General features: G+C 43.0%; 1 protein-coding gene across 1 annotated transcript in view; it reads right to left on the bottom strand.

The window, feature by feature from the left end:
* The window catches only part of Bloc1s5 (biogenesis of lysosomal organelles complex 1 subunit 5), a 36745-nt gene extending 14577 nt beyond the window's left edge, over positions 1-22168 (bottom strand). The window contains exons 1-3 of the mRNA XM_041632587.1: positions 22023-22168; positions 17906-17988; positions 2193-2322 (exon numbers count right to left, since the gene is read on the bottom strand). Coding sequence (XP_041488521.1) covers positions 2193-2322; positions 17906-17988; positions 22023-22143 — 334 coding nt within the window. The 5' untranslated portion in view covers positions 22144-22168. The remainder of the gene's footprint in view (positions 1-2192; positions 2323-17905; positions 17989-22022) is intronic.
* Between the last annotated feature and the right edge of the window lie 571 nt (positions 22169-22739).

Here is a 22739-nt window from a genome sequence, read left to right as displayed (position 1 = left end):
GGGTATGAAGTCAGAGTAGGGGACCAATGCAGAAGCCTCCAGGCTATTAGAGAATTTCACTTTTACTCTACAGAAGGTGAGAAGATTTTGACATAGTAATGACCAAACCTGACATATCCTATGTGGAGACCAGCCTACAGGGAGGAAAGAGAAGCAAAGATGAGTCTGGCTATATGAGTAGGGAACTGGTAGGCTTCCTGTCCTTACTTGAAGACCTGCTGAAATTCAGAAGCTTATTAAATAATTGATAAGCAGGACACAGACACTTGTGTCTTCAGAACAGGATGGCTATAATATTCTTCCCTTAGGAGGTGCCTTTTTGTGCCTTTTTGTGGATGAGCACAGACAGAGTTTACCCAGCCTAGGACACTCTGCCCAAGTGAGCAAGGTCTGCATCTGTCGGGTCTCAACCATGAATTCCAGGAGATGAAGATGGTTCTAAGGACAGGCACAGAACGACACACCTACCACTCTTGATGCTCTACTTAGATGAGAAAATATTCCACGTGGAAGCTTGTTCTAATGGTTTTACACAAGTGAAAAGAAGCATGGTAGCACGGGGTTAAAACACCAAGCTTTACAAAATAACTCTGCAAGGGGTGACAGCTGGACCCAGGTTAATTTTTAAAACTATCCAGTTTGCAGGTACAACATTATTTCCATTAGAGCCACGAGACTTAGCAAACCCGACCTAAGAAAACCCCAATGCTGGAGTCCTTCTGCCGCAGCTTCTCCCATGGCTAGCGGAGAAGAGCTTCAAGGCCACAGCCAAGTTTCTCACACTAACATTATGCCCCAGAATACTTCAGAGGCCAGATCCCTAATCACTAGGATATGATGCTTCCAGTCAAGGAAACCTACTTTTGGTTCAGATTCTAAATTACTGATAAAATTTCACTAGGAAGGACCGAGAGCAGAATAACTTCAGTCTAAAGAGAAAACCAGTCACATAACTGTCCATTGTTTCTCACTGTATCTTATTCAACAGCTTTAGAGTTCCTGTGTCAAAGTTCTTCTCAATTCCTATCTGAGCATTCCAACTGACAGTAACCAGGGGTGGGGGAGGGCTCAGCTGGTAAGGCACACACAAGAATGAAGAACTGGTTGATCCTCAGTGCCCACACAGAAAAGCCAGGCACAGTGGGGCACACCTGTATTCTCAGCACTGGGGAGGCAGACACTAGACTAGTCAACTAGTCTAGCTTACTCAGAGAGCCCCCGGTCCTAGTGAGAGACTCTCTCTTAAGAAGCAAGGAATGACACCTGAGTTGACCCCTGGCCTCCGTGTACACACATGTGCAGAGGAACTCCTCCACCCGACTTGTAGCAGACTACCTAGAACGCTTGTTTGTTAGTTAGGGGTGCAGCAGTGGGAACAGCAGTTAGGGAACATGCAGTGGGAAAAGTCTAATGTCAAATTTTTTTTAAAGTTTTTTCTGCTATTTTACATGAAGAAATCAATCTTGGGATATTTTCAACTTCATAGTACACATGACCCTCATGAGACTGCACTGCTAACTGAGGGCTCTTTCCTGTCTCCCTCACAGGCTGGCTTCACCCCCTCCCTCACAGTTAGGTTGACTTTGTCCCCTTCCTCACAGGCTGGCTCCACCTGTGCTTCAATCATCCTCTCTCCGTGGACAAGCTACAAGTTCTTAGTGTAGACATCTAAGGAAATGCCTTGATGTTATTCTGCAAGCCTAATTTTAACATCAGACACCCGCTACAAGTTTCTTTTATGTTGAAGTCTAATATTAAAAAAAACACTAACAAATATTCTTTTGTCTGTTACCTCTTCTCTGTTTAATGCAGAAACTGATAAAATATAAACATTTATATAGGAGATTTTGTTTTGTTTTTCTGGCAAACAACCAAAACTTCTCAAAGTCCATTTGAAAAGGAAACTCATTTCCTGGTCATCATATATTTTCTTGGAGAGAAAATTTTAAATTTTTTAAGATAAAAAGTATGAATTTTCTCCCATCCTAAAGAGCTCATCTTGTGAAATGATTGTACACACATTTTCCTTTGGATATTAATGACATCGTGACCACACTAGACTGGACTGGCTGGGCTGTCCTCTGGTGAGGCCCAGTCAGGAACACTCTCCTCCCCTCCGCAACAACACTCAGGAGAATATGCCTGGGCATGGGAGCATCTGAGATCAAGGCTGCAGGATCAGCTGGACTTACGTTTCTGCAGGGTCTCCTCCAGACCATCCTGCATTGTCTCTCTGCATTTGGGAAGCATGCGCTCATTTGTTTCCTCGATCATATTCTTCAAGTTCTCAAGAACTCGCAATTCACGAAGGCCACGCTTTTCCTATTAAGAAAGAGTAAATGAGTAGTACCGCAGGTCTCTGCAGTCACTCCTGTAGCTCCACCCCGGATGAGCTTGCGTTACTAGTGCATTATTACTATGGAACACACATGCCACCTTTTAATTCTCTGGCAGAAGAGGTGGAAACCTGGAGGCATTTTTATTATAAAAGACTCTGAAAGCTGCAGTAGGGGTAATGTTTTCATAGTAGTGTTCAGAAACGGGGTGGAGGGGATGTTAGAGAAGCAACCAAAGAGCTACATGGCCACATATTTCAGTAGAAAAACCCTGCTCTGACTTAAATATTCATTTCATCATACTTATTGTCATATCGTTTCTGTTATGATGTGCTACATATTTTATTATTGCCTTTTTTCTCTTCAAAATAGCAGCGGCAGTCAAAGTAATGATATACAGACATTTTACCACACAGAAAAATGAGCAGTGAAGGCCGGCTGTTCTTAGCCAGCCTGTGCCGGCCTTCAAGGCTGGTAACCTGTCTAGGAAACAGGTCTCTGCACTGGGATGTGCAAGTGGGCTCCAGTGAGCCTCACGTGCTTGTGCTGAGAATGTGGTTAATGCCGGTATCTGTGTCCTCAGGTATGTGTCATCTTGGCCCATGCCTCAGCAGGTGTCTATGCAACCAGCCAGACAACACTGGGCTTCTCCACCCAGCAGCTTTGGATCATTTACAATTTGCAAGTGTTGCCATAGCTGCTGCAGAGGAGTCGTACTCTCCTGGAGCACTCCTGGAGTGAGGACTTTTGGAAGCTTCTGTCTGGTTTCTCTCAAATCATTTCCCAGGCATCTCCCTTGCTTCTGCTGTGACAGCACAGCCTCACACACAGCCCCATGCCAGGTCCTGGGAGTCTCAATCACTGAACCTGGGGTGGTCTCAGCATCCCACTGGGGAAAGTTTAACCACCTTCCCCATCTGACTTGAGTGTGGGCTAGACTGAGTGACGTGCTTCCAAAGAACAGCACAGGGAAACGAAGCACTTCACTCCACAGTGGAGGAAGCTGCAAGAGCTCCCTCAGCCAAGCAAGGCAGGTTCGTGCACAGTGAAAGCCCTCTAATGGCAGCAGCGGGATGTGATGTCATGCAAGGCTACTTTTCTTTGCGCAAGCTCATAAGCCCAGTCTAATCATGAAAAATAAAATGGGACAATCGCAGGTGGAGAGGCATGCTACAGAACCCTGGCCAGTACTTTAGACCCGTGGTGGTCGGGGAGAAAATGGAAGACCCAACAACTGTCACAAAGTAAAGAAGATGAAGGGACAATAAACTCTGGATTTTATTAATAGCAATTTGTCAGTGTTGTTTCTCAGTTTTTACAAATGTGGTAAAATAAGACACTGGAATGAGAAAATGGGCTAGGGATACATGAGAACACTGTAGCATCTCTGAAAATGTTCGATAGAGCTAAATTTAAAATAAAACAAAACATTAACTAAAAAGGAAGGTTGCTAAGCTTGATTGTAAGAAAATAACAAATTAGTTACATTACTGAGGCTTTTGTTGGGTTCTGAGCGAGCTTATGCAGCAGCTGTGGCTGGTTTCTTATATTTTACACATTGTTCTATGACGAAAAACTTATAACTCATACAAAAGTTGAGAGAGAAGGACATAATGCCCCCCACCATCGCCAAGCCCTAGCAATGCTCAACTCAGACTGACTCATTTCCTCTCTAAAGCTCCATGCACCACACCTCCCCCAGGGCACTGGGAAGCATACTCTAGATAGTATACCATTTTACTGTAAACATTTCAACATATGCCTTTCCTTAGAATAAAAGATGGCTAAGGGCACTGACTGCTCTTCCAGAGGACTGAGGTTCAGTTTTCAGCAATCACAAGGAGGTTCACAAACATCTCTAATTCCAGTTCCAGGGGATGCAACATCCTCTTCTGATCTCTGTGGGTACCTACCATGCACATGATGCACATACATTTATGTAGGTGCACACAAATAAAGATAATCTTAAAAGTTAAAATAAAGGCCAAGCGGTGGTGGCGCACGCCTTTAATCCCAGCACTCAGGAAGCAGAGGCAGGCGAATCTCTGTGAGTTCGAGGCCAGCCTGGTCTAGAAGAGCTAGTTCCAGGACAGGAACCAAAAGCTATGGAGAAACCCTGTCTCGAAAATTAAAAAAAAAAAAAAAGTTAAAATAAAGGCTACAATAAAAGTCTCACACACACAAAGGCAGCAACTCTAATATCACTAAATAGTGGTGTTTTCACAGTCCCTTGTTCTATAAATGTTCTTTTCATCCAAGCTTACGCGAACCAAAATATAAATAAGAGTCACATGCTGCAGATGGTTAATATGTTTTCAATCTACAGCTTTCTCTTCTATCACATTTTCCTTGGCATTCACTAGAAACAGCGAGTCATCTGTTCTGCAGTTTCCCACAGACTGTTCTAATGAATGACTCTCCATGGTGTAATTTAGCATCCTCTGCTGTCTGTTCCCTTTCCTGTAAGTCAGCAGTTAGAAGTACGTGTGCAATCAGATTCAGGGGTTGTCTGATTATTTGCATGAAGTTTTCAAAGGCCGATGTCCACTCTTGCAACAGGATGGAGGTGGCATGACATCTTCATTTACTAACAGGGATACTGCTTTTTGTGAAGACTGCTTTTTGTCAGCAATTTGAGTATTCTGGGCAACAGTCATATAAGAAAAGCAAAGCAAAACAAAACAAAACAAAACAAAACACAACTCCCTTCCCTTATTTGTCATTTTAAAAAGTAGTAAGTTGGACTGGGCATGGCAGCACATGCCTGTGATCACAGCATTTGGGAGGCAGAGGCAGGAGGATTCTGTTCAAAGACATCCTCAGCTGCAGTTCTGGGCCAGCCTGGGCTCAGAGGGACACTATCTCAGGGGTATTGGGAGCAGCAACAGTGGTAAGTCATTTCCCTGGCATTTGAGGACAATCAGAAGGAGACTTTGTTTACACGCATCCCAAAGGTTTAACCACAGCTTCTCAGTCATTGCACACTCAGTTGGTACGGGGCTTTCCAAACTTGAGTAGTGTAGTACTCTAGCCTTGTTCCAGCCAGCTGTGGTGGCTTCAGTGAGCTTTGGCTTTCCTGATCGGGCTCTTTGCTTTGATACGACCTCATGTCCTCATTCAACTGGTACTTCTCTCTTAGACTGCTGGCATTAAGAGACAAAACTGGGAGGGGGAAGGCTGCTCACAGCCATGGGGTGGGCTACCACGTCTAACACAGAGGAGACAAGTTTGCTTTTTGAGACAGGGTTTACCTCTGTAGCCTAAGCTAGCCTGGAACTCAGTATGTATTACAGTTTGGACCCAAACTCTGGATTCTCTTGTTTCTGCCTCCCAAATGCTGGGTTTATAGCTATGAGCTACCATGACTGACTGGCCTAGGAAATTACCCAATTTTTATATAAAGAAAAGTTACATCTTGAGGTCATATTGACCAAATTCAAATTACTTTCATATATTCTGTTTCTTTCCAGTTTCTAAAATACCAACATACTCAGTTCCCTTTTGACTTAAATTAAGACACCAACATGATTACTAAAGACTAAGATGTTTTTAAAAGGAGTTTTTTTTTGTTCTGAAGGTGTATTATTCTATAAATGTACAGTCAAATCACTGTTTGTCTAAGATAAGACCTTACTATGTAGCCCAGGTTGGCCTGGACTTCATAATCTTCCGGCTTCTGCTTCCTGAGTGTGGGGACTACAGACATGCATCTCTACAGCTGCCAAATCACTGTGCTCAGGGTTACCTGTAAGAATGTCCAAGTACGGACTTCCCACAGGTCAGGGAACCCTGATTGCTCTTCGAGCTGATGAGGGAGAGGGACTTGATCAGGGGAGGGGGAGGGAAATGGGAGGCGGTGGCGGGGAGGAGGCAGAAATCCTTAATAAATAAATAAATTTAAAAAAAAAAGAATGTCCAAGTAACACTGTCACCACTCAGAACTACACAGGAGCTTCTTTATATGTAACCTGGCTTTAGGGACTGACCTTTGACAGTTGGTATTTTAAAATATACAAAATATTTACATGGCTTCAAAATTATATGTATCCTTTTTTATACTTTCGTCTTAGATATTTAATGTATCTAACCATTGGTTTAAGTATAAGAATACATATACCTGGATGCACAGGTATGTCTAGAAAGTGTGTTTATCACACACACACATACACACACACACACACACACACACACACACACGAGTATATACACATACGTTTTAAATTCATTTTAAAACAGAATAGGATACAGAGATGTTTCTTTTATCATCGTGAGTAAGACCCAGTTAAGGGCTAGAGTAGCATCTCAGTGGTTAAGACTACTTGCTGTTCTTCCAAGAGAATCCAAGTTCAATTGCTAGAGCCCATATTGGGTAGCTCAAACCCCTGTAATTCCAGCTCCAGGGCACTGGATGCTCTCTTCCGGCCTCTGCAGGAACTGTACTCATTTATTCAAACACATATAAACTCATAATTAAAAATAAAATCTTTACCAAGACTCAAAAGTACACATGTAATATATACCTTTCTCTATGTCTACTTGTTCCCCTTTACGGTACTTTCTGAATGACTCAGATGCTTTCAAATTATGTTGGGGTTAACTCCTGTTAAATCCACAGAAGACTGAAAATCTAAGTAAAAGTGTATATAATCCCTCTAACTCATCAAACATCTTATCTTAGCAACACAATGCACTGCAGTTTAGGTTGTCTCCTCAAACAATCTTGCAGTCGATCACAAGCTATTGCTTCCTCTGCTACCCACAGGTAAGAAAGAACTGGACCTCAGATCACTGGACAGAAAAGATTCAATTCAAACTATTCCTAAGATGGTTAGTACTGAATGTGCACCATTTCCACAACTTTTCAAAACCAAGCAACCCTGAGCTGGAAACTATAAATTTTTAAAATGTATGTATATCTGCAAATATACACACACGTGTACCTAGATGTAGAGGACAGAGAATGAATGTATTGGATCCGCTGGAGCTGGAGTTATGGATAAGCTTGTGAGCCACCCGATGTGGGAACTGAATTCAGGTCCTGTGGAAGAGCAATAGGTGCTGTTAACCACTGAGTGACCTCTCCATCCCAAGAAACGATATTTTAAAGTTGGCAATTTGGTTCTCATGGCTGGTAAGGGTACTGCTTTTTCTAATAGCCCTGTGAAGGAGTTCTCCTCATTAGGGCTTGTTTCTTACCCCGAGATCGGTGTTAGTTGTTTTTTTCCCCGTAGTCTTTCCTTTTTCCTCAGGATGAAATTTGAAATTGTGCCCTCTTATTTTCAGTTACAACTTAAGAGGCAATGGCTGAGGGATGACAGTCTGTTTCTCACAGGCCTTCCACAGCTCCTTCCAAATTCTCATATGGTCAGTATCTGTCCCAGCATAGGCATTATACATTGTTCTCTCCACATCACTTCCTCCTCTGTTTTGTTTGTTTGTTTGAGATAGAATCTTCTGTAGCCCAGGCTTCAAATTCCCTGTGTAGTTGAAGCTGGACTTAAACCCTGACTCTTCTGATTCCGCCTCCCAGTGCTGAGATCACTGGCCTGCACTACTACACCCAGTTATATTGCTTAGCATAATTCTACGATTAAACGTGTAAAATGAAATTGTGGAAAGCCAGAGCTACACAGAGAAACCCTATCTCTAAAAACAAAACGAAACAAAAAAGGTAATAATTATAGTCAGGTGTGTTGGTGCATGCCTTTAAGCCCAGCAGTTGGGAGGCAGTGAGAGGCAGAGCTCTAAGTCTACAAAGAGAGTTGCAGGAAAGCAAGGGCTACACAGAAAAACTCTGCCTCAAAAAAAAAAAACAACAAAATAATAAAAAAAATTTTTTTAGGCATAAACATTTATTAAAGGAGAGAGGGAGAGAGAGAGAAAAAAAGGAAGACAGCCAAAATAATAAAAATTTAAAAATTACATTTTCACTTATTTACAAACACATGCCATGGTATGTGGAGGCATTCAGGTGTGTGTATATGTGTGTGTAGGGATCAAATTCAGGTCATCAGACTTGGCAGCAAGCACGTCTACCCATTAAGACATCTTTGGCCCACTTAGCATACTTCGATGCTTACCAACTTCTGAGGAAACGCTCACGTGAACATCTCGGAGCCCAGCCCAACCCTACTAGTGCATCTGTCATTTCCTCAGCTAGGGTGCAGACAGCTAGAAACAAAGCCCACTGACATTATACCTTTGTTTTCTAGCATAACACAGACAAACCTGCTAACAGTTCCCTTTACAAAGGGCCTATTCATTTAGCCTGGATGCCCAGAGATTTTTCCCCCCCATAAAGTACAAGTTTTTTTTCCCCTTCTTTTAGAAATGGTCTCAAGCATCAGCTACTCTGAATTACACTTCCCGGAAAGTAGTTCATACTTCAACAAGACTCCAATAGCAATTTAAGGAGTTTTTTTCTGATTTCTGTTTTGTGTTTTTTTGGTGATCTTTTCTTGGGCTTGTTGTCAGTCTTGGGTCTTCTGTACTCATCATCAGTATGCATTCCTTCCTTTCGAGTCCCTCTGTGTTAACATTAAATCTTTCCAATCTACTTTAGGACGACACAGTTTGTCCATTCCTCCCTGGGCTCTTTGCTTAATTCTCACTTCAAAAATAATTTAAAAATTTCCTTCTCCCTAGCCAGGATGATGAAGCACAGCTTTAATCCCAGGCCTCAGAAGGCAGAGGAAGGTGATCTCAAAGTGCAAGGCCAAAGAGGTCTGCAGAGCAGAAAGGTGGAGCTCTACTGAGAAACTCTGACTTGAAAAATACAAAACAAGACAAAAGAGAGAGATCAAACAAAAAACAAAATTTCATTTTCCCAGATTCTTTCCCCTTACTTTTTTACTGTTTCATTTTATCCAATCACTGGGACAGGTTTTCTGATTCCAACTTTACCTTTTTCTACATCTTTCTTCTGTCCCTTAAGCTTGCGTTCAAACAGCTGTGATCTTTACTCCTCCCACCATCACTTTGCTTCCATAAGGACATTTGCATGATCTGCACCCTCCAAGGAATCCAGCTCTGTTCAAAGTAGACGGAAATTGTTTTCCTCTATTGTTGTGAAGGATGAATGGGAATAACTTCTGACTTCAGGCAAAGAACCCCCTGTGTTCCAGTCTTCAGCTCCTCTAGCTTCTCCACAGTGTGGCCACTGTGGAGTGGCCTCCAGGGTACTCACTGAGTCTCCCTCCTCACTCTGAGGTAGAGCCTTTGGTTCCATCTGCTAGGCTCTGCTGTTCTCCAAATGGCCCATCAAGGTTTTCAAAGAGGCCTGACGGGAATTTTGAGGGGCTTGGAGGGTCTGTAGCATTCAGGGCCTTTCCAATCCCTCTGCCCACTCACCCCCCCTCCTTTGGCATTTCTGGTGTCATGAATGCCTTCTTAGAATATCTACTGCTGTGAAGAGACACTGTGATCACAGTAACTCTTATAAAGGAAGACATTTAATTGGGGAGGCTTACAGTTTCAGAGGTTTAGTCCATTATCAGCATGACAGGACATAGTGGGATGCAGGAAGACATGGTGCTGGAGGAGCTGAGAGTTTTACATCTTGATCCACAGGAAACAGGAAGTGAACCATGTCCACACTGAACATAGCTTGAGCAAGAAGACCTGAAAGCTTCCCCACCCCCCAGTGACACACTTCTGCCAACAAGGCCACTCCTACTCCAATAAAGCCACACTTTCTAATAGTCCACTCCCTTTGGGGGCCATTTTCTTTCAAAACACCACAGAAACTTTTACGCTATGGATGACTTGGCCATTTGCTATTGTGGAGCCATTTTGCCTTGGCTTTATTATTGCTGTTGCTTGTATTTGCTGACCAAGTTTTGAGTTTTGCTGCATGTTTTCATTCCCACAAATAAATAACCTAAGCTTCTGACTTCTAAGACAAGATTGGAGGAAGAAAAAAGTGATAGTTAAAAACTATGCTATTTCTCCACAACCTCTCCAACAAAGGCTATCATTGGTGTTTTTTATTTTACCATTCTGACAGGTGTAAGATGGTATCTTAAAGTTGTCTTGATTTGCATTTCCCTGATCGCTAAGGAAGTTGAGCATGCCCTTAAGTGTCTTTTGGCCATTTGAAGTTCTTCTGTTGAGAATTCTCTGTTCAGCTCAATGCCCCATTTTATAATTGGGTTGATTAGCCTTTTACGGTTTAGTTTCTTAAGATCTTTATATATTTTGGAGATCAGACCTTTGTCAGTTGCGGGGTTGGTGAAGATCTTCTCCCAGTCAGTGGGTTGCCTTTGTGTCTTAGCGACAGTGTCCTTTGCTTTACAGAAGCTTCTCAGTCAAGGGGTACACTCATCCATTGCTGGTGGGAATGCAAACTTGTGCAACCACTTTGGAAAGCAGTGTGGCGGTTTCTCAGGAAATTCGGGATCAGCTTACCCCTGGACCCAGCAATACCACACTTGGGAATATACCCAAGAGAGGCCTTATCATACAACAAAAGTATATGCTCTACGATGTTCATAGCATCATTGTTTGTGATAGCCAGAACCTGGAAACAACCTAGATGCCCTTCAATAGAAGAATGGATGAAGAAAGTATGGAATATATACATATTAGAGTACTACTCAGCAGTAAAAAACAAGGGCTTCTTGAATTTTGCATGCAAATGGATGGAAATAGAAAACACTATCCTGAGTGAGGTAAGCCAGACCCAAAAAGAGGAACATGGGATGTACTCACTCATATTTGGTTTCTAGCCATAAACCAAGGACATTGAGCCTATAATTAGGGATCCTAGAGAAGCTAAATAAGGAGAACCCAAAGAAAAACATATAGGCATCCTCCTGAATATTAACCTTCAGCAGGTGATGAAAGGAGACAGAGACAGAGACCCACATTGGAGCGCCGGACATAAACCTCAAGGTCCAAATCAGGAGCAGAAGGAGAGAGAGCACGAGCAAGGAACTCAGGACCGCAAGGGGTGCACCCACACACTGAGACAATGGGATGTTCTACTGGGAACTCACCAAGGCCAGCTGGCCTGGGTCTGGAAAAGCCTGGGATAAAACCGGACTCTCTGAACATAGCGGACAATGAGGACTACTGAGAACTCAAGAACAATGGCAATGGGTTTCTGATCCTACTGCACGCACTGGCTTTGTGGGAGCCTAGGCAGTTTGGATGCTCAACTTACTAGACCTGGATGGAGGTGGGGGTTCCTTGGACTTCCCACAGGACAGGGAACCCTGATTGCTTTTCAGGCTGAGGAGGGGGGGGGACTTAATTGTGGGAGGGGAGGAAAATGGGAGGCGGTGGCGGGGAAGAGACAGAAATCTTTAATAAATAAATAAATTTTAAAAAAAAACTATGCTATTAATGCTGCTGTTTCCAGATGGCATTGAAACTGGGCAGAATCAAGTTTAGGGGAAACACTTCAGTTCTCATATAAATTAACTCCTCTTTCATCAGTCAGAGGACTAGTCTCTCAATGCAGAAACAAAGGTAAAGGAAGAGAGCAGAGCCCTGTAGCTCCAGGCAGGGGACAGGCTCTTCCCAGTCCATGGGAAATTTGAGGGTAATAGGATCTCCTTGAGATACAATCAAACAAATGATTGTTAATCACTCTCTGTAGCAAATTAATTGTTGTTATTTATTTTTCTAATTTTTTCTGGGTTGGCTTTCCTTCCCTCCCTTCCTCCTTCCTTTGCTTTTTTGTTTCTTGAGACAGCATCTCACAGAATCCAGGCTGGTCACAAACTCACTATGAAGCTGTTGCTGACTTTAAACTCCTGGCCCTTCTGCCTCCATCTCGAAGGGCTGGAATTATAAGCAGCAACCACCACACCCGGCATTGTTATTACTGCTGCTGCTGTGAGAAATGGCGTCATGGAGTCTAAGACAGCTTTGAATTTGTTTTGTAGCTGAGAATGGCCTTAAACATACGATCCTTCTGCCGCAGCCTCCTGAGGGCTGAATTATACAGGTTTTTGCTGTCCTGGGGACCAAGTCCAGGCTAGGCAAGCAGTCTACCAACTGAAGTACAGCCCTAGCTCTATCAAGGGAATTGGTAGTCGTACCTCTCAGCCCACTAATGACAAGGATATGCCTAAATAATGATGAGGCCCATGGGAAGTGGCTTGCCTTTTACACAGGTCTTGTAAATAGTCTCTTCACTGCGCCCTCACATCTGATATGTGCTTGCTTTTAAACTGATGTATTTGATGTGGAACACTATGGAAATACATAAGGAAAAAGCTAGAGTAACGTGTGTGCTCAAAGTTGCATCTTATTTCGAGGGTAAAAACTCTTGGAACAATGCCTAGCACCAATAAAATGACATGTAACCTTCCATAAAACTACATACATTAATTCCTTAATTCCTTGAGTTGATTAATAGTAAGTACTGATGTAGCATGCTTACAACAGTGCCTAGCAATAAGTAACTGCAGTGTTTATACCAGAGATGTAACTTGATGGCCCTAGAGGAACAAGGCCAACAACTGTAAATTAACTCCTTTCACTCACAACACCAGCGGGCCCCACATGGCTCAAAACTGAGACGTTATGAAAATCTAGTTGGTGCTGTCTTTAAGGAGATTTTTCTTGACCAGTATATCTTTCATTTTTGAATAAATTTATTTATTCATTCCATGCTGGCCTTGAACTCATAACAATCACCCTGTCTTTCTTCCAAATTCTGGATTACGGAGCATACCACCGTGGCCACTATCCCATATCAAAACCCATCAACATGATTCCTTTCAATTCCTGTATTACAGCATTTCTGTCGCACTTTGACGGCCTCTTTATTTTCCAATTCTTTGCCCGCCTTTAACATCTATTTTCTTTCTGTGCTCCAGTATCACCCTTCTGTGGCACTCTCCTGTCGAGCCTGCAGGGCACTGTCCCTGGAGTCCTGTCCTGTCTATAACTGCAGCAGGACAGCTCTGGATCTCCAGGAATTCCTTCTTGTAAACACTCTTGAGTCTGCAGCTGGATGCTTCCTGGCTCTAAGGATTGTTTCTCACTCGGTTTCACTGGGCTGAAGAAACGTGTGCATCACTGTCTGCCATGCCAACAACACTTGAACTGTATCTGAGGGAGTTACGTGCCCCTGACAGAGGCTGACAGCCGCTTCCTGCCTGCCCTCTTTTACCACCCAACGTGCAGACACAATGACTCAGGATCCAAAGCCACTTTTAAGTGTAAGGGCAATGTGCCAAGGAGACAGAGGCTGGAAGAAGTTGACATCATAGAGCCATCATGCCAGCCCTGGAGTTTCCAAATCTGTCTCAGGACTAGGCAAGAAAAATAAGCCCTTGTTGAGGCGTTTTCCACGTATCTGTTCCTAGTAACTAAACACATTGCTACTAATGTGATTGTTTACTAACGCACTGAAGGCAGAGGGTATGCCAAGCCCTTTCTAGTAATATGCATAGGATTATCCGCTCTGCAAGCCCCTCCTGAAACTCTTTCTCTAACATCTCTCTCTTCTCTATGAGAAAGGCCATGATGTCTCATCAACAGCTAGCAACACAGTGACTTAGAGGGCAAAGCCTCTCCCCAGGAAACCGCCACGTTGCCCCTCACTGCAGGGTGGGAGTGGTAGTACACCCTAACACAGGCTGCTTGCCTTCCCAAGCTCTGCCCATTGTGTTCACTGGAGTTCAGGGGGAAGCTATAAAGTCAGGAGAAAGGCTGTCAACTGTTCTTACACACGAAAACAGAGCTTGTCAAAGTCTACCAGTACTTGAGGAATTTTGAGAAATGCTGCCACCATGTGGCACTTATTCCCTTTGCATCTTGTAAAATTTTTTCTGCACTTAGAGCTTTCAACAGTCAAGTGGTCCCCCAGCCCCAGCCTTTTCCTTCTAATGCGGAACAGCAGACACAGAGAGGAGGAGATCCTGATCCTGACGCTCCAGAGCGTCTGTGCTATACTGAGCCCTTGGAAGAACAACATGGGAGGCCATCGTGGAAAAGGAACAGATGGAGAAAAAGAGCAGACCAAACAAGGCCAAGACTCCATTCCTGGGTCCTTTAAAGAACACTGAGTGAGAAGTTCCTCAAAACAAGACTTATTTCCAGGAGGGTGGGTCACCATGTGTCTGTGTCTGTTTTATTTATCATACCATTTTATTTCCTGACATGTGACTTACACAAATGCTCAACATATTTTGTTTAACCCTCTCTATATGGTCACATCTATCATGGCCAATGTGAAAAACTTATTAGAATTTTCCTTTTTCAAAATATTTTACATTTTCTTTTTTCATGTGTATGTGTGTGTGTTCATGTGTGTGCATACAAACATGTAGAAGTCAGAGAACAACTTACAGGAAGCACTTCTCTCTTTTACCACATGGGTTCTGGGGATTGAACTCAAGTTCTTAGGTTTGGCAGCAGGTGACTAGACCTGTAGAGCCCTCTTACCAGGTCGTGGTAAACATGTTTTTAAGAGAATACTGATACAATCCGGTTGGGATGGCACATGCCTTTAAACTCAGCATTCATGAGCAGAGGCAAGAGGATCTCTATGAGTTCCAGGCCAGAGTGGCCTATGTAGTGGGTTGTACAGAGAGAGTCTTCAAAAAACAAAACAAAACAAAAACAACAATAAAAATAGGAGAGGGGAGAAGATGGGGAAACAGAAGAAGAGGCAGTGGGAAAGGGGGATGGAGAAAAGGTGGGGAGAATTGGTCTAGATAATCCCTATTTATCTAGAGTTATAACAACTGAACCTAGAGGCTGGGTGATGGCTCAGCTGTTAAGAGCCCTCATTGCTACTGCAAAGAACTCAAGTTCTTGACTCAGCACCCATATGGCTGTTCACAACCATCCCTAACTCCAGTTCTAGGGGACTTAGTACCCTCTTCTGACCTCTGCAGCACCAGGCATGCACAAGGGGCATATACATATACACCACACATCACCAAGGCCACAAAGCTGAAGACAGATGCTAACTCTCAATAGAAGGGAAGTTTGATGGTGCTAAGGATCCTGTTAAGGTCGCCTGGGAAAAGGTAGACAAGGAAGATTAAGAGGAGAGAGAAGGTGCATTTTAAACACACACAACAACAAGCATTTCTTTGTCTACTTAGAGTAGAGAACCAACTATTTGAGGTATGTCTATTACCCTTGTTAGGTTTTATTAAAAAATTATCATGATCATATTGTCTTTCAGAGTGTCAGTGGATTATACAAGTGTCCAGAGCATCCTAAAACTATCCAAGTTATACACATCTCCAAACATTTGTATTTTCCTCTTATATTTTGTTTTAAATTATGTGTGTGTTTGTATCTGTGCATATCAATACAGTGCCTGAGGAGGATCCTTTGGAGCTGACATGGGTGCTAGGAACTGCAACCAAATCCTCTCCAAGAACAGCAAGTGTTCTTAATTGCTGAGCCATCTCTCCAGCCCATCCAAATATTCTTAAAATGGAAAGGTACTTAGGGTTCCCCTCTGTCTGCACTTTGGTGCGACAAGGCATTTGAAGATGTTCCTGGCATTTCTGTAAGGTGGCATTAACTACGTGGTTATAGGATAGAAATCCTGAGCTGCACATATCTTAGTTTGTAAAGAGAACAAGACACCAAGCAAACTGCTGATGCTCCTTGCTTGTGGTGGAGGCTGTGGTGAAGACGCCTTCTGCCGTAGCCCATGGAATGTACTGTGAGGCTGGATGTGCTGCTGCTGCAGTGGGCATCCTTTTAGCTTCAGGATGTCTTGTTGTATACAGTGATAAAACATTCAGCTGACATTAATTATGGAGAAAGGGAAGAAGGAGTTGGTGAGTCGGCATAGGAAGTGTTTGGATTTTTCTTTTAGTTAAGAGTGGTAGATTTTAAACTTTTTAAACAAACTGTAGAATTTGTCATTGTCAGCAAAGTGAACAACCACTGCAACAATGAATATTCAAGCACATTCTGACCTCAAAGATGGTTTGTAACATTGTTGTTTTTGTAGGCTTAGAACGTTTTTTGAAGTTAAACAAACAGTATCACATTTTTAAAAAGGATAATTAAGACCAGGCATGGTGGTGCCTGTCTTTAATTCTAGCACTCAGGAGGCAGAGGCAGGCAGATTTCTGGGAGTTCAAGGCCAGCCTGGTCTACACAGTGAGTTCAGTCAGGGCTTAAGGATAATTATATCCTCATCCCATATGGAATAGTTAATATTTTTAAACATCTTCATGTAATATCGAGGTATCATAGCAAGTTTGTAGGGATTGGTAATGGTTTTTACATGACAAGTAGTAACACCCTTTGTCTGTGTCCTACACTGTTCTTATCCACATAAAATAAATAAGTTGAAAACTGCTAACTATTCCCAGGATTACTGTTTGAGTATTAAATGTCTCCTACACGCTCATGTGTCTCAACTCTTAGTCCTGGGCTGGCAGAATGTTTTAAGTTGTGAACCTACAGAAGGTAGGCTGTCACTGAGGAAGTTCTTCACTGAGGCTGCCCCTGGAGGCTTACAGCCGGACCCTGCCTGCTTCCTGTCCTGTCTGTGCTTCTTGTTCCTCCTGGGCATGGAGAGTCCCACCTTCTCAACCTGTTCTAATGCCTCCCCCTCCAGGCTGAGAAGCATCTCCTTAAACTGTAAGCCAAATAAACTTTCCTCTCTCTGTTGTTTCTGTTGAGAAACAGTTAACAGACAGGCCTGAGATACAATCACCTCTACATGTCTTTAAACTTCAAAACCTTGTGGAGTATTAGGCAGCTTTGAGTTACAGGACCTACTGGGCCAAAAAATGTTTGGCTGGTGCTACAGCTCTATCTGGAGGGCTGAGAACATAGACTTGATGTGCTTTTATGGGTTTCTTGGGAGATTTTGTTCAGACATTCTCATCTGAAGATAGAACTTCAACTTACATAGAATCACGATCTAACAGTAGCCTGTGAGATTACTTCTCAATGCTTGGGCAGATGTAGAATAACACAAAACATGACTGCACGTTCTCCCATGCAAAGTGAAGAGAGACAGGTGGTGGGGCTACAGGAGGGGCAGGTCACAGAAGGATGCTTGAATGCCATCCTGCAGCTGGCAAAGGATGTTAAAGAGTGCAATGTTGTTGGATTGCTCGGAGAGACACAGTAAAACTATACCTGACTGGATATTAGACAGGCACAGCAGTCAGAAGCAATGGGAATTCCTAGATGAAGTCACGTGTAGAAGGTCTGGTAAGTGATGTGGGTATGAACAGAAAGGAAGAGGCAAGCAGAGTTCTCATGTTTCAGTTTGTCGGTTTCTGTTCCAACCAAGGAAAAAATGCAACAAATGCGTCTGGAAATTCAGACCCATCAATCCCTAACAGTTCTTTTTTTTCACATTATCTAACTTTATAGGGAAAAGACTTACAATCGACAAACATTAAATAGTCTAGAGTAGGTACCAGAGTGTGGCCCCTGTCTCCTGTTGTCTGTTCTTGCATTTGACAAGCGCTTTTATCTTTTCGAATTTTTACTACATATATTTTAATAAGACATAAAATAAAATAAAGTCAGGTTTTAAACCTCAGAAATTGCCCTTCGCTGTAGCAGGTCATTAACATTAGTGCAAAGCTTTTCAACAAAGTAAGCTAGATACTTACTTCAAATTCTTTTATGAAATATCGAATTTCCCCTTGGGTAACTGGTCTGTGATCCAGAAGCCTTGAATGAATCTCTCCAAGATCTAGAAAGGTAAGACAGAATGGAGAATTAATTCACATTGACCTGTGCAGCCCCTGGCCTATTTTCCTCTTCCCTTTGTCTACAACAGGTGAAGACAGGTTAAAATCCAGTTCAGACCATGAATCAGGAGGGAATCCCATCCACTTTTAGTGTGTTAACTGGCAGAACTACTTTTGGGAGCCACCTAACAATAGCTAACAGATCTAAAGACATATATCCTTAGCAATTTCATACTGAGATATATCACCTAGAAAAAAAACTTATACCAATGAACATGAACATGACAGCTATATATGTTAACAGAGCCATGTGTACTACCATGAGACTAATTAAAAGGAAAACACTCTGAAGAGTCACACAATGGAATAGTGAACAGGGAATAAAAATGTATATACCAGACTGGCACCTATTAACATGGATAAATCTCACAAATATAATATTTAACAAAAGTAAGCTTCAGAAGAACTAAATCCATTTATATAAGCTTTAAAGATATGCAAAATGATACTTCCCCTGAAACACACCAAATATAAGATAGAGGCTGACATCAGGGAGAAAAGGGTGGTAAGATGTACGGTAGGTCTTTTTAAGATTTTTTTAAAATACCATCTTTTCTCATTTTATATAGCTATCCCTGATCCCACTCCCTCCCCCTCCTCCAGTCCCAACCTTTCCCCACCACCAGCCCCCACTCACTCTTCAGAAAGGATAAGGCTTCCCTTGGGGAGTCAACAAAGTCTGACACTTCACTTCCAGGCTGGACCAAAGCCTTCCCCCTATATCTAGACTGAGCAAGGTATCCCTCCAAACAGAATGTGCTCCTAGATGCCAGTTCAAGCATTAGGGATAAATCCTGATCCAACTGCCAGAGGCCCCACAGACTGTCCAAGAGCAAAGTGAGGCTTTTTAAGTACTGGGGATTGAACTTGGGGCTTTGCACATTTTCTGTGAGTGCTCTACCATGGAGCTATGTCCTTAGTACAGCCAGCAGGCCTGTTAGTGATTTATCTGTGAAGGTGGGTGGTGAGGGCACCCGAGGCAGCAGGGTGTGTTTAGAAAACTGCAGGTGGTTCAGAATGGAGAACCTTACATGGACTTTCTGGAGCCAAACTAACTGTCTATATCCTGTTGGCTAAAGACTCTTCAAAGACTCTTGTATTCTTTGTTTAAAAATTAAGTATCTTTACCTTACACTAGATAAGAAAAAGCCATAGCTATGAAAGAAAAATTCTGACTTTTAACTGTTTTGGTAAGCTGGTCTACTTATTCTTCTTACCAAAAACTAGTTTAAGACATGCACTTCAAAATGCCCAGAGAAATTAAATGCCCAAATAAAAATACGTATGTTCTATATTCATGAGCTGGTAATAGCTTCCCTATATTTTTATAAGTGAATCAGATTTCAATTGTATGTTTTATAAGTTTTATTAGGATGTATCTAAGTAGAAAAATATAAACAGAAGCACAATTTTTGTTTAAATATCTCAGTAGATTATTACCCACACAGTTTCTGTAAGTAGCTATTTGAAGTTTTCTTCAATGAAGGAAGTTCTATAGTTAGAAAGTCTAAGAAACATGATAAGCAACAGAGTACGTAGAGTTCTTTATTAGGATCTCGGAGTCACTGGACTACTAAGAGTTATAATTGCCTGAGTGAGATTAAGAGAACGTAGGAGCTTATAGACTTTGTTCAGAGAATACCCTCTCAAGAGAGAGTATCTATTTGCAGCTCAAGAATACAAGAGTCTTTGAAGAGTCTTTAGCCAACAGGATACAGACAGTTAGTTTGGCTCCAGAAAGTCCATGTAAGGTTCTCCATTCTGAACCACCTGCAGTTTTCCTGCAGACATCCTGCACGCTGTGTTCCTAAAGCACCAGAGACATGGAATTAGAGCATACCATGTACCACGAAGTCCCCAAATCACCTCTTCCCCAGTGAGTATCTTACAAAACAAGCTGTCTGTGCTAGTCTCACAGCACACATGAGTTACGGTCTCTTTCCGCATGACTGAGAAGCAGTTAAGGTTTGCTGGCTTGGAGACATCTGCTTCTGCAGTCTGATATAATAGGAGCGCACTTTAACTCTGCAAAGAAGTAAATTCACGGTCGCTTCTAAAACCTCAACTGTGGAAAACTATGGGTAGGGGGACATATCATGAAATATACATTACCACAGTCACTAGTTGGTTATAATGCTACCTAGTGCCACTATAACAAGTCCATTATAATAATTCAGTTTGTAAGCATCCTAAATATTAAATATAAATTCTTCTAGCTTAATCATGTGTGTAAAATACAGATTTTCATAGAAATCGACTCTAGCCAGGCTATATGTATTCTTTTACTGTTTGTCATACAAATGAGTTACTAAAATATATAATTTTTTGATCTCTGCATGTTCATAACCTAACGTGAAAGCTAGATAAATATCTCCTCACAAAGATACAGAAAAGTGTTTTGACGGATGATCCATAAAGCTGCAGGATGAGAAGAAACAGATATGCAACTCTCTCAGCATCCCTTAAGGGAGGGCTATGTGTTTGGGTCCTGAATGTGGAAGTAAGGATCAGTATCAAACTAAGAATACAGAAAAGGAGGTTGGTGATGTAACCTCTAGGAGTATGGTTCTTGTTTAGCACATGGGAGGCTTGGGTTGGTCTCCAGTACAGTACTACTTCAAAATTTAAAATTTCTGCCCTCAAAAGACACAATCAACAGAATGAAAGACAACCAGAGAACCGGGAGAAAATATCTGTGAACTTCTGCTCAAGGGCACTCAGGATACACATACAGAACAGCGTTGATGGTATAATGGCCAGCACATCTGCCTTCCAAGAACATTCCAAGAACTTTAACTCAGTAAAGGAATTAAACAGTCATTTTTCCTAAAAACAGGTAGTAAGTGCACAAGAATAAGCACATTTATCAGCAAACATTACAGGAAATACAAAAGCGAAACCACAAGGGTAATCATTAGAATGACTACCGCCACAGACAGAAAATAACAAATGGTAAGGTTGGGAGAATAGAAAATGATGTAGCAAAGATAAAAATGCCAACTCCTCAAAAAGTGTAAAGAATCATCATATGACCCGGGAATCCCACTTCTGGAGATATATCCCCAAGTACCGAACAAGGGGGCCTCTGAAAAGATGTTTGGACATTCGCTTCTCCAGTAGCACTGTTTCCAATAGTCAGGGTGGAGCCGCCCAAGTCCACAGATGCGCGGGAGCAAATTTACAGATTTTTGTCAGAGATGTGGTATGAGTTTATAGTTTAAAGCGTACAAAGTTCTGCAAGATGAAAAACATTTGTGGAGTGACGGTAGGCCAAAAATAGTCATAAAACGAATAAATTCTTCACTAGGATTGCACACAGAAATAATTCTTACTTAGTACGAGTGCAATACTACTTGACCTTGACTCCAAATGAAACTTCAGAGACAACCTGAAAAAAGAGTCACAGTCAGCTCTGTGGCGCTGTCTACAGATCTGGTGGGATTAAAATGGACACCTACACCAAAGATAAGACATCATTCCCCCCGGCAGTGCAGGTCTGTAGCTGAAGCTGGTGAGATGGACGGGGTTAAAGGGAGCAGAGGAAAATGCAACTGAAGAGGTCTTTCCTCGGGAGACAGGGGCTTCTGAAGTTTGGGAATTAAACCTAGTTGAGTTACTGTAATAATTTAGATCGAAGCCTTCTAAGGCTCCGAGGAGACAGGTCAGACCGGTGCGTTGTTTCAGGACGTTTTCCCACGAGTTGTCCTTCCTCCCTGACACGAGCCAGGCGCAGAGGGTACAGAGGGGGTCACTCTACTACGTGACTGTGTGGGACCCAAACTAGTTCCCATTCCCAACTTGGGCGCCCTTCGCTGGAGGCATTAAGGTGGGTCTTGAGGGCTGGGAAGTGGCCGTGGGGCGGAGACAGGGCCAGGCCAGGCGGCTGAGGGCGGCGGGCGAGGCGGGGAGCACCGGAGGGGCGGGCCCCAGCACGCTCCCCTACCCCGCACGGAAGAGCACGCCCTCCACTCCGTACCCTTGATAATGAGGTGCGCCGCACCCGGAGTCCCCAGCGAGTCCCGCTTCTTGCCGCCGCTGCCGCCGCCGCCCTGGGCGGCCTCGCACGCCACGGGAGTCTCGGTCCCACCGCCACTCATGCCGACCGGCTCCACCCACAAGCGGGCGCCGCTGCGCAGGCGCAAACCCGGAGGCGAGTTTGGGCGGTAGAAGCTCCAACGCGCTGGAGGGGGCGGGGCAGAGGGGCTTTACGTCATCACGGGGCGTCGGAGTCGTTGGGTTCCGGAAAGGCGCTCGGAGTGTAGTGGAGGCTGCAATGCTGGATTAGGCTGGTGATCTGAATACGGAAAATTAATCTGAAAGTTAATAGAGAATATTTCGGAATACAGAAAATTGATTTGAAAAATCTGAAAAGTACAGCTATCTCTGTTATTCCTATCTACGCCCGCAGGAACTCACTGGTTAGGGCAGGGGTGGAGTGCAGAAGAATAACTGTAGTGGTAAATGCCTGTTTTCTATATTGTTACTGGCGTCTACTATTTTATAAATCATTTTGACATGAATTGTCACAGTGGGACCATCATAGCAACCTGAGGAGAAATAAAGCAACATGGTTAGAGGTTAAGTGACTTTTTTGTTTTGTTTGTTTTGTTTTTCGTGATGGTCTTCCTAAATTGAACTCATTATGCATCCTGGGTTAGGCTGAGCTGAGGATCCTCCTGCTACCTGGGATTAC

This window comes from Microtus oregoni, unplaced genomic scaffold (assembly GCF_018167655.1).
Source record: "Microtus oregoni isolate MIOR12 unplaced genomic scaffold, Mior012 000042F_ref0000377, whole genome shotgun sequence".
NCBI classification, from domain to species: domain Eukaryota; kingdom Metazoa; phylum Chordata; class Mammalia; order Rodentia; family Cricetidae; genus Microtus; species Microtus oregoni.
Note: the sequence above shows the minus strand (reverse complement) of the source record. Positions and strands in the feature narration are given on the sequence as shown.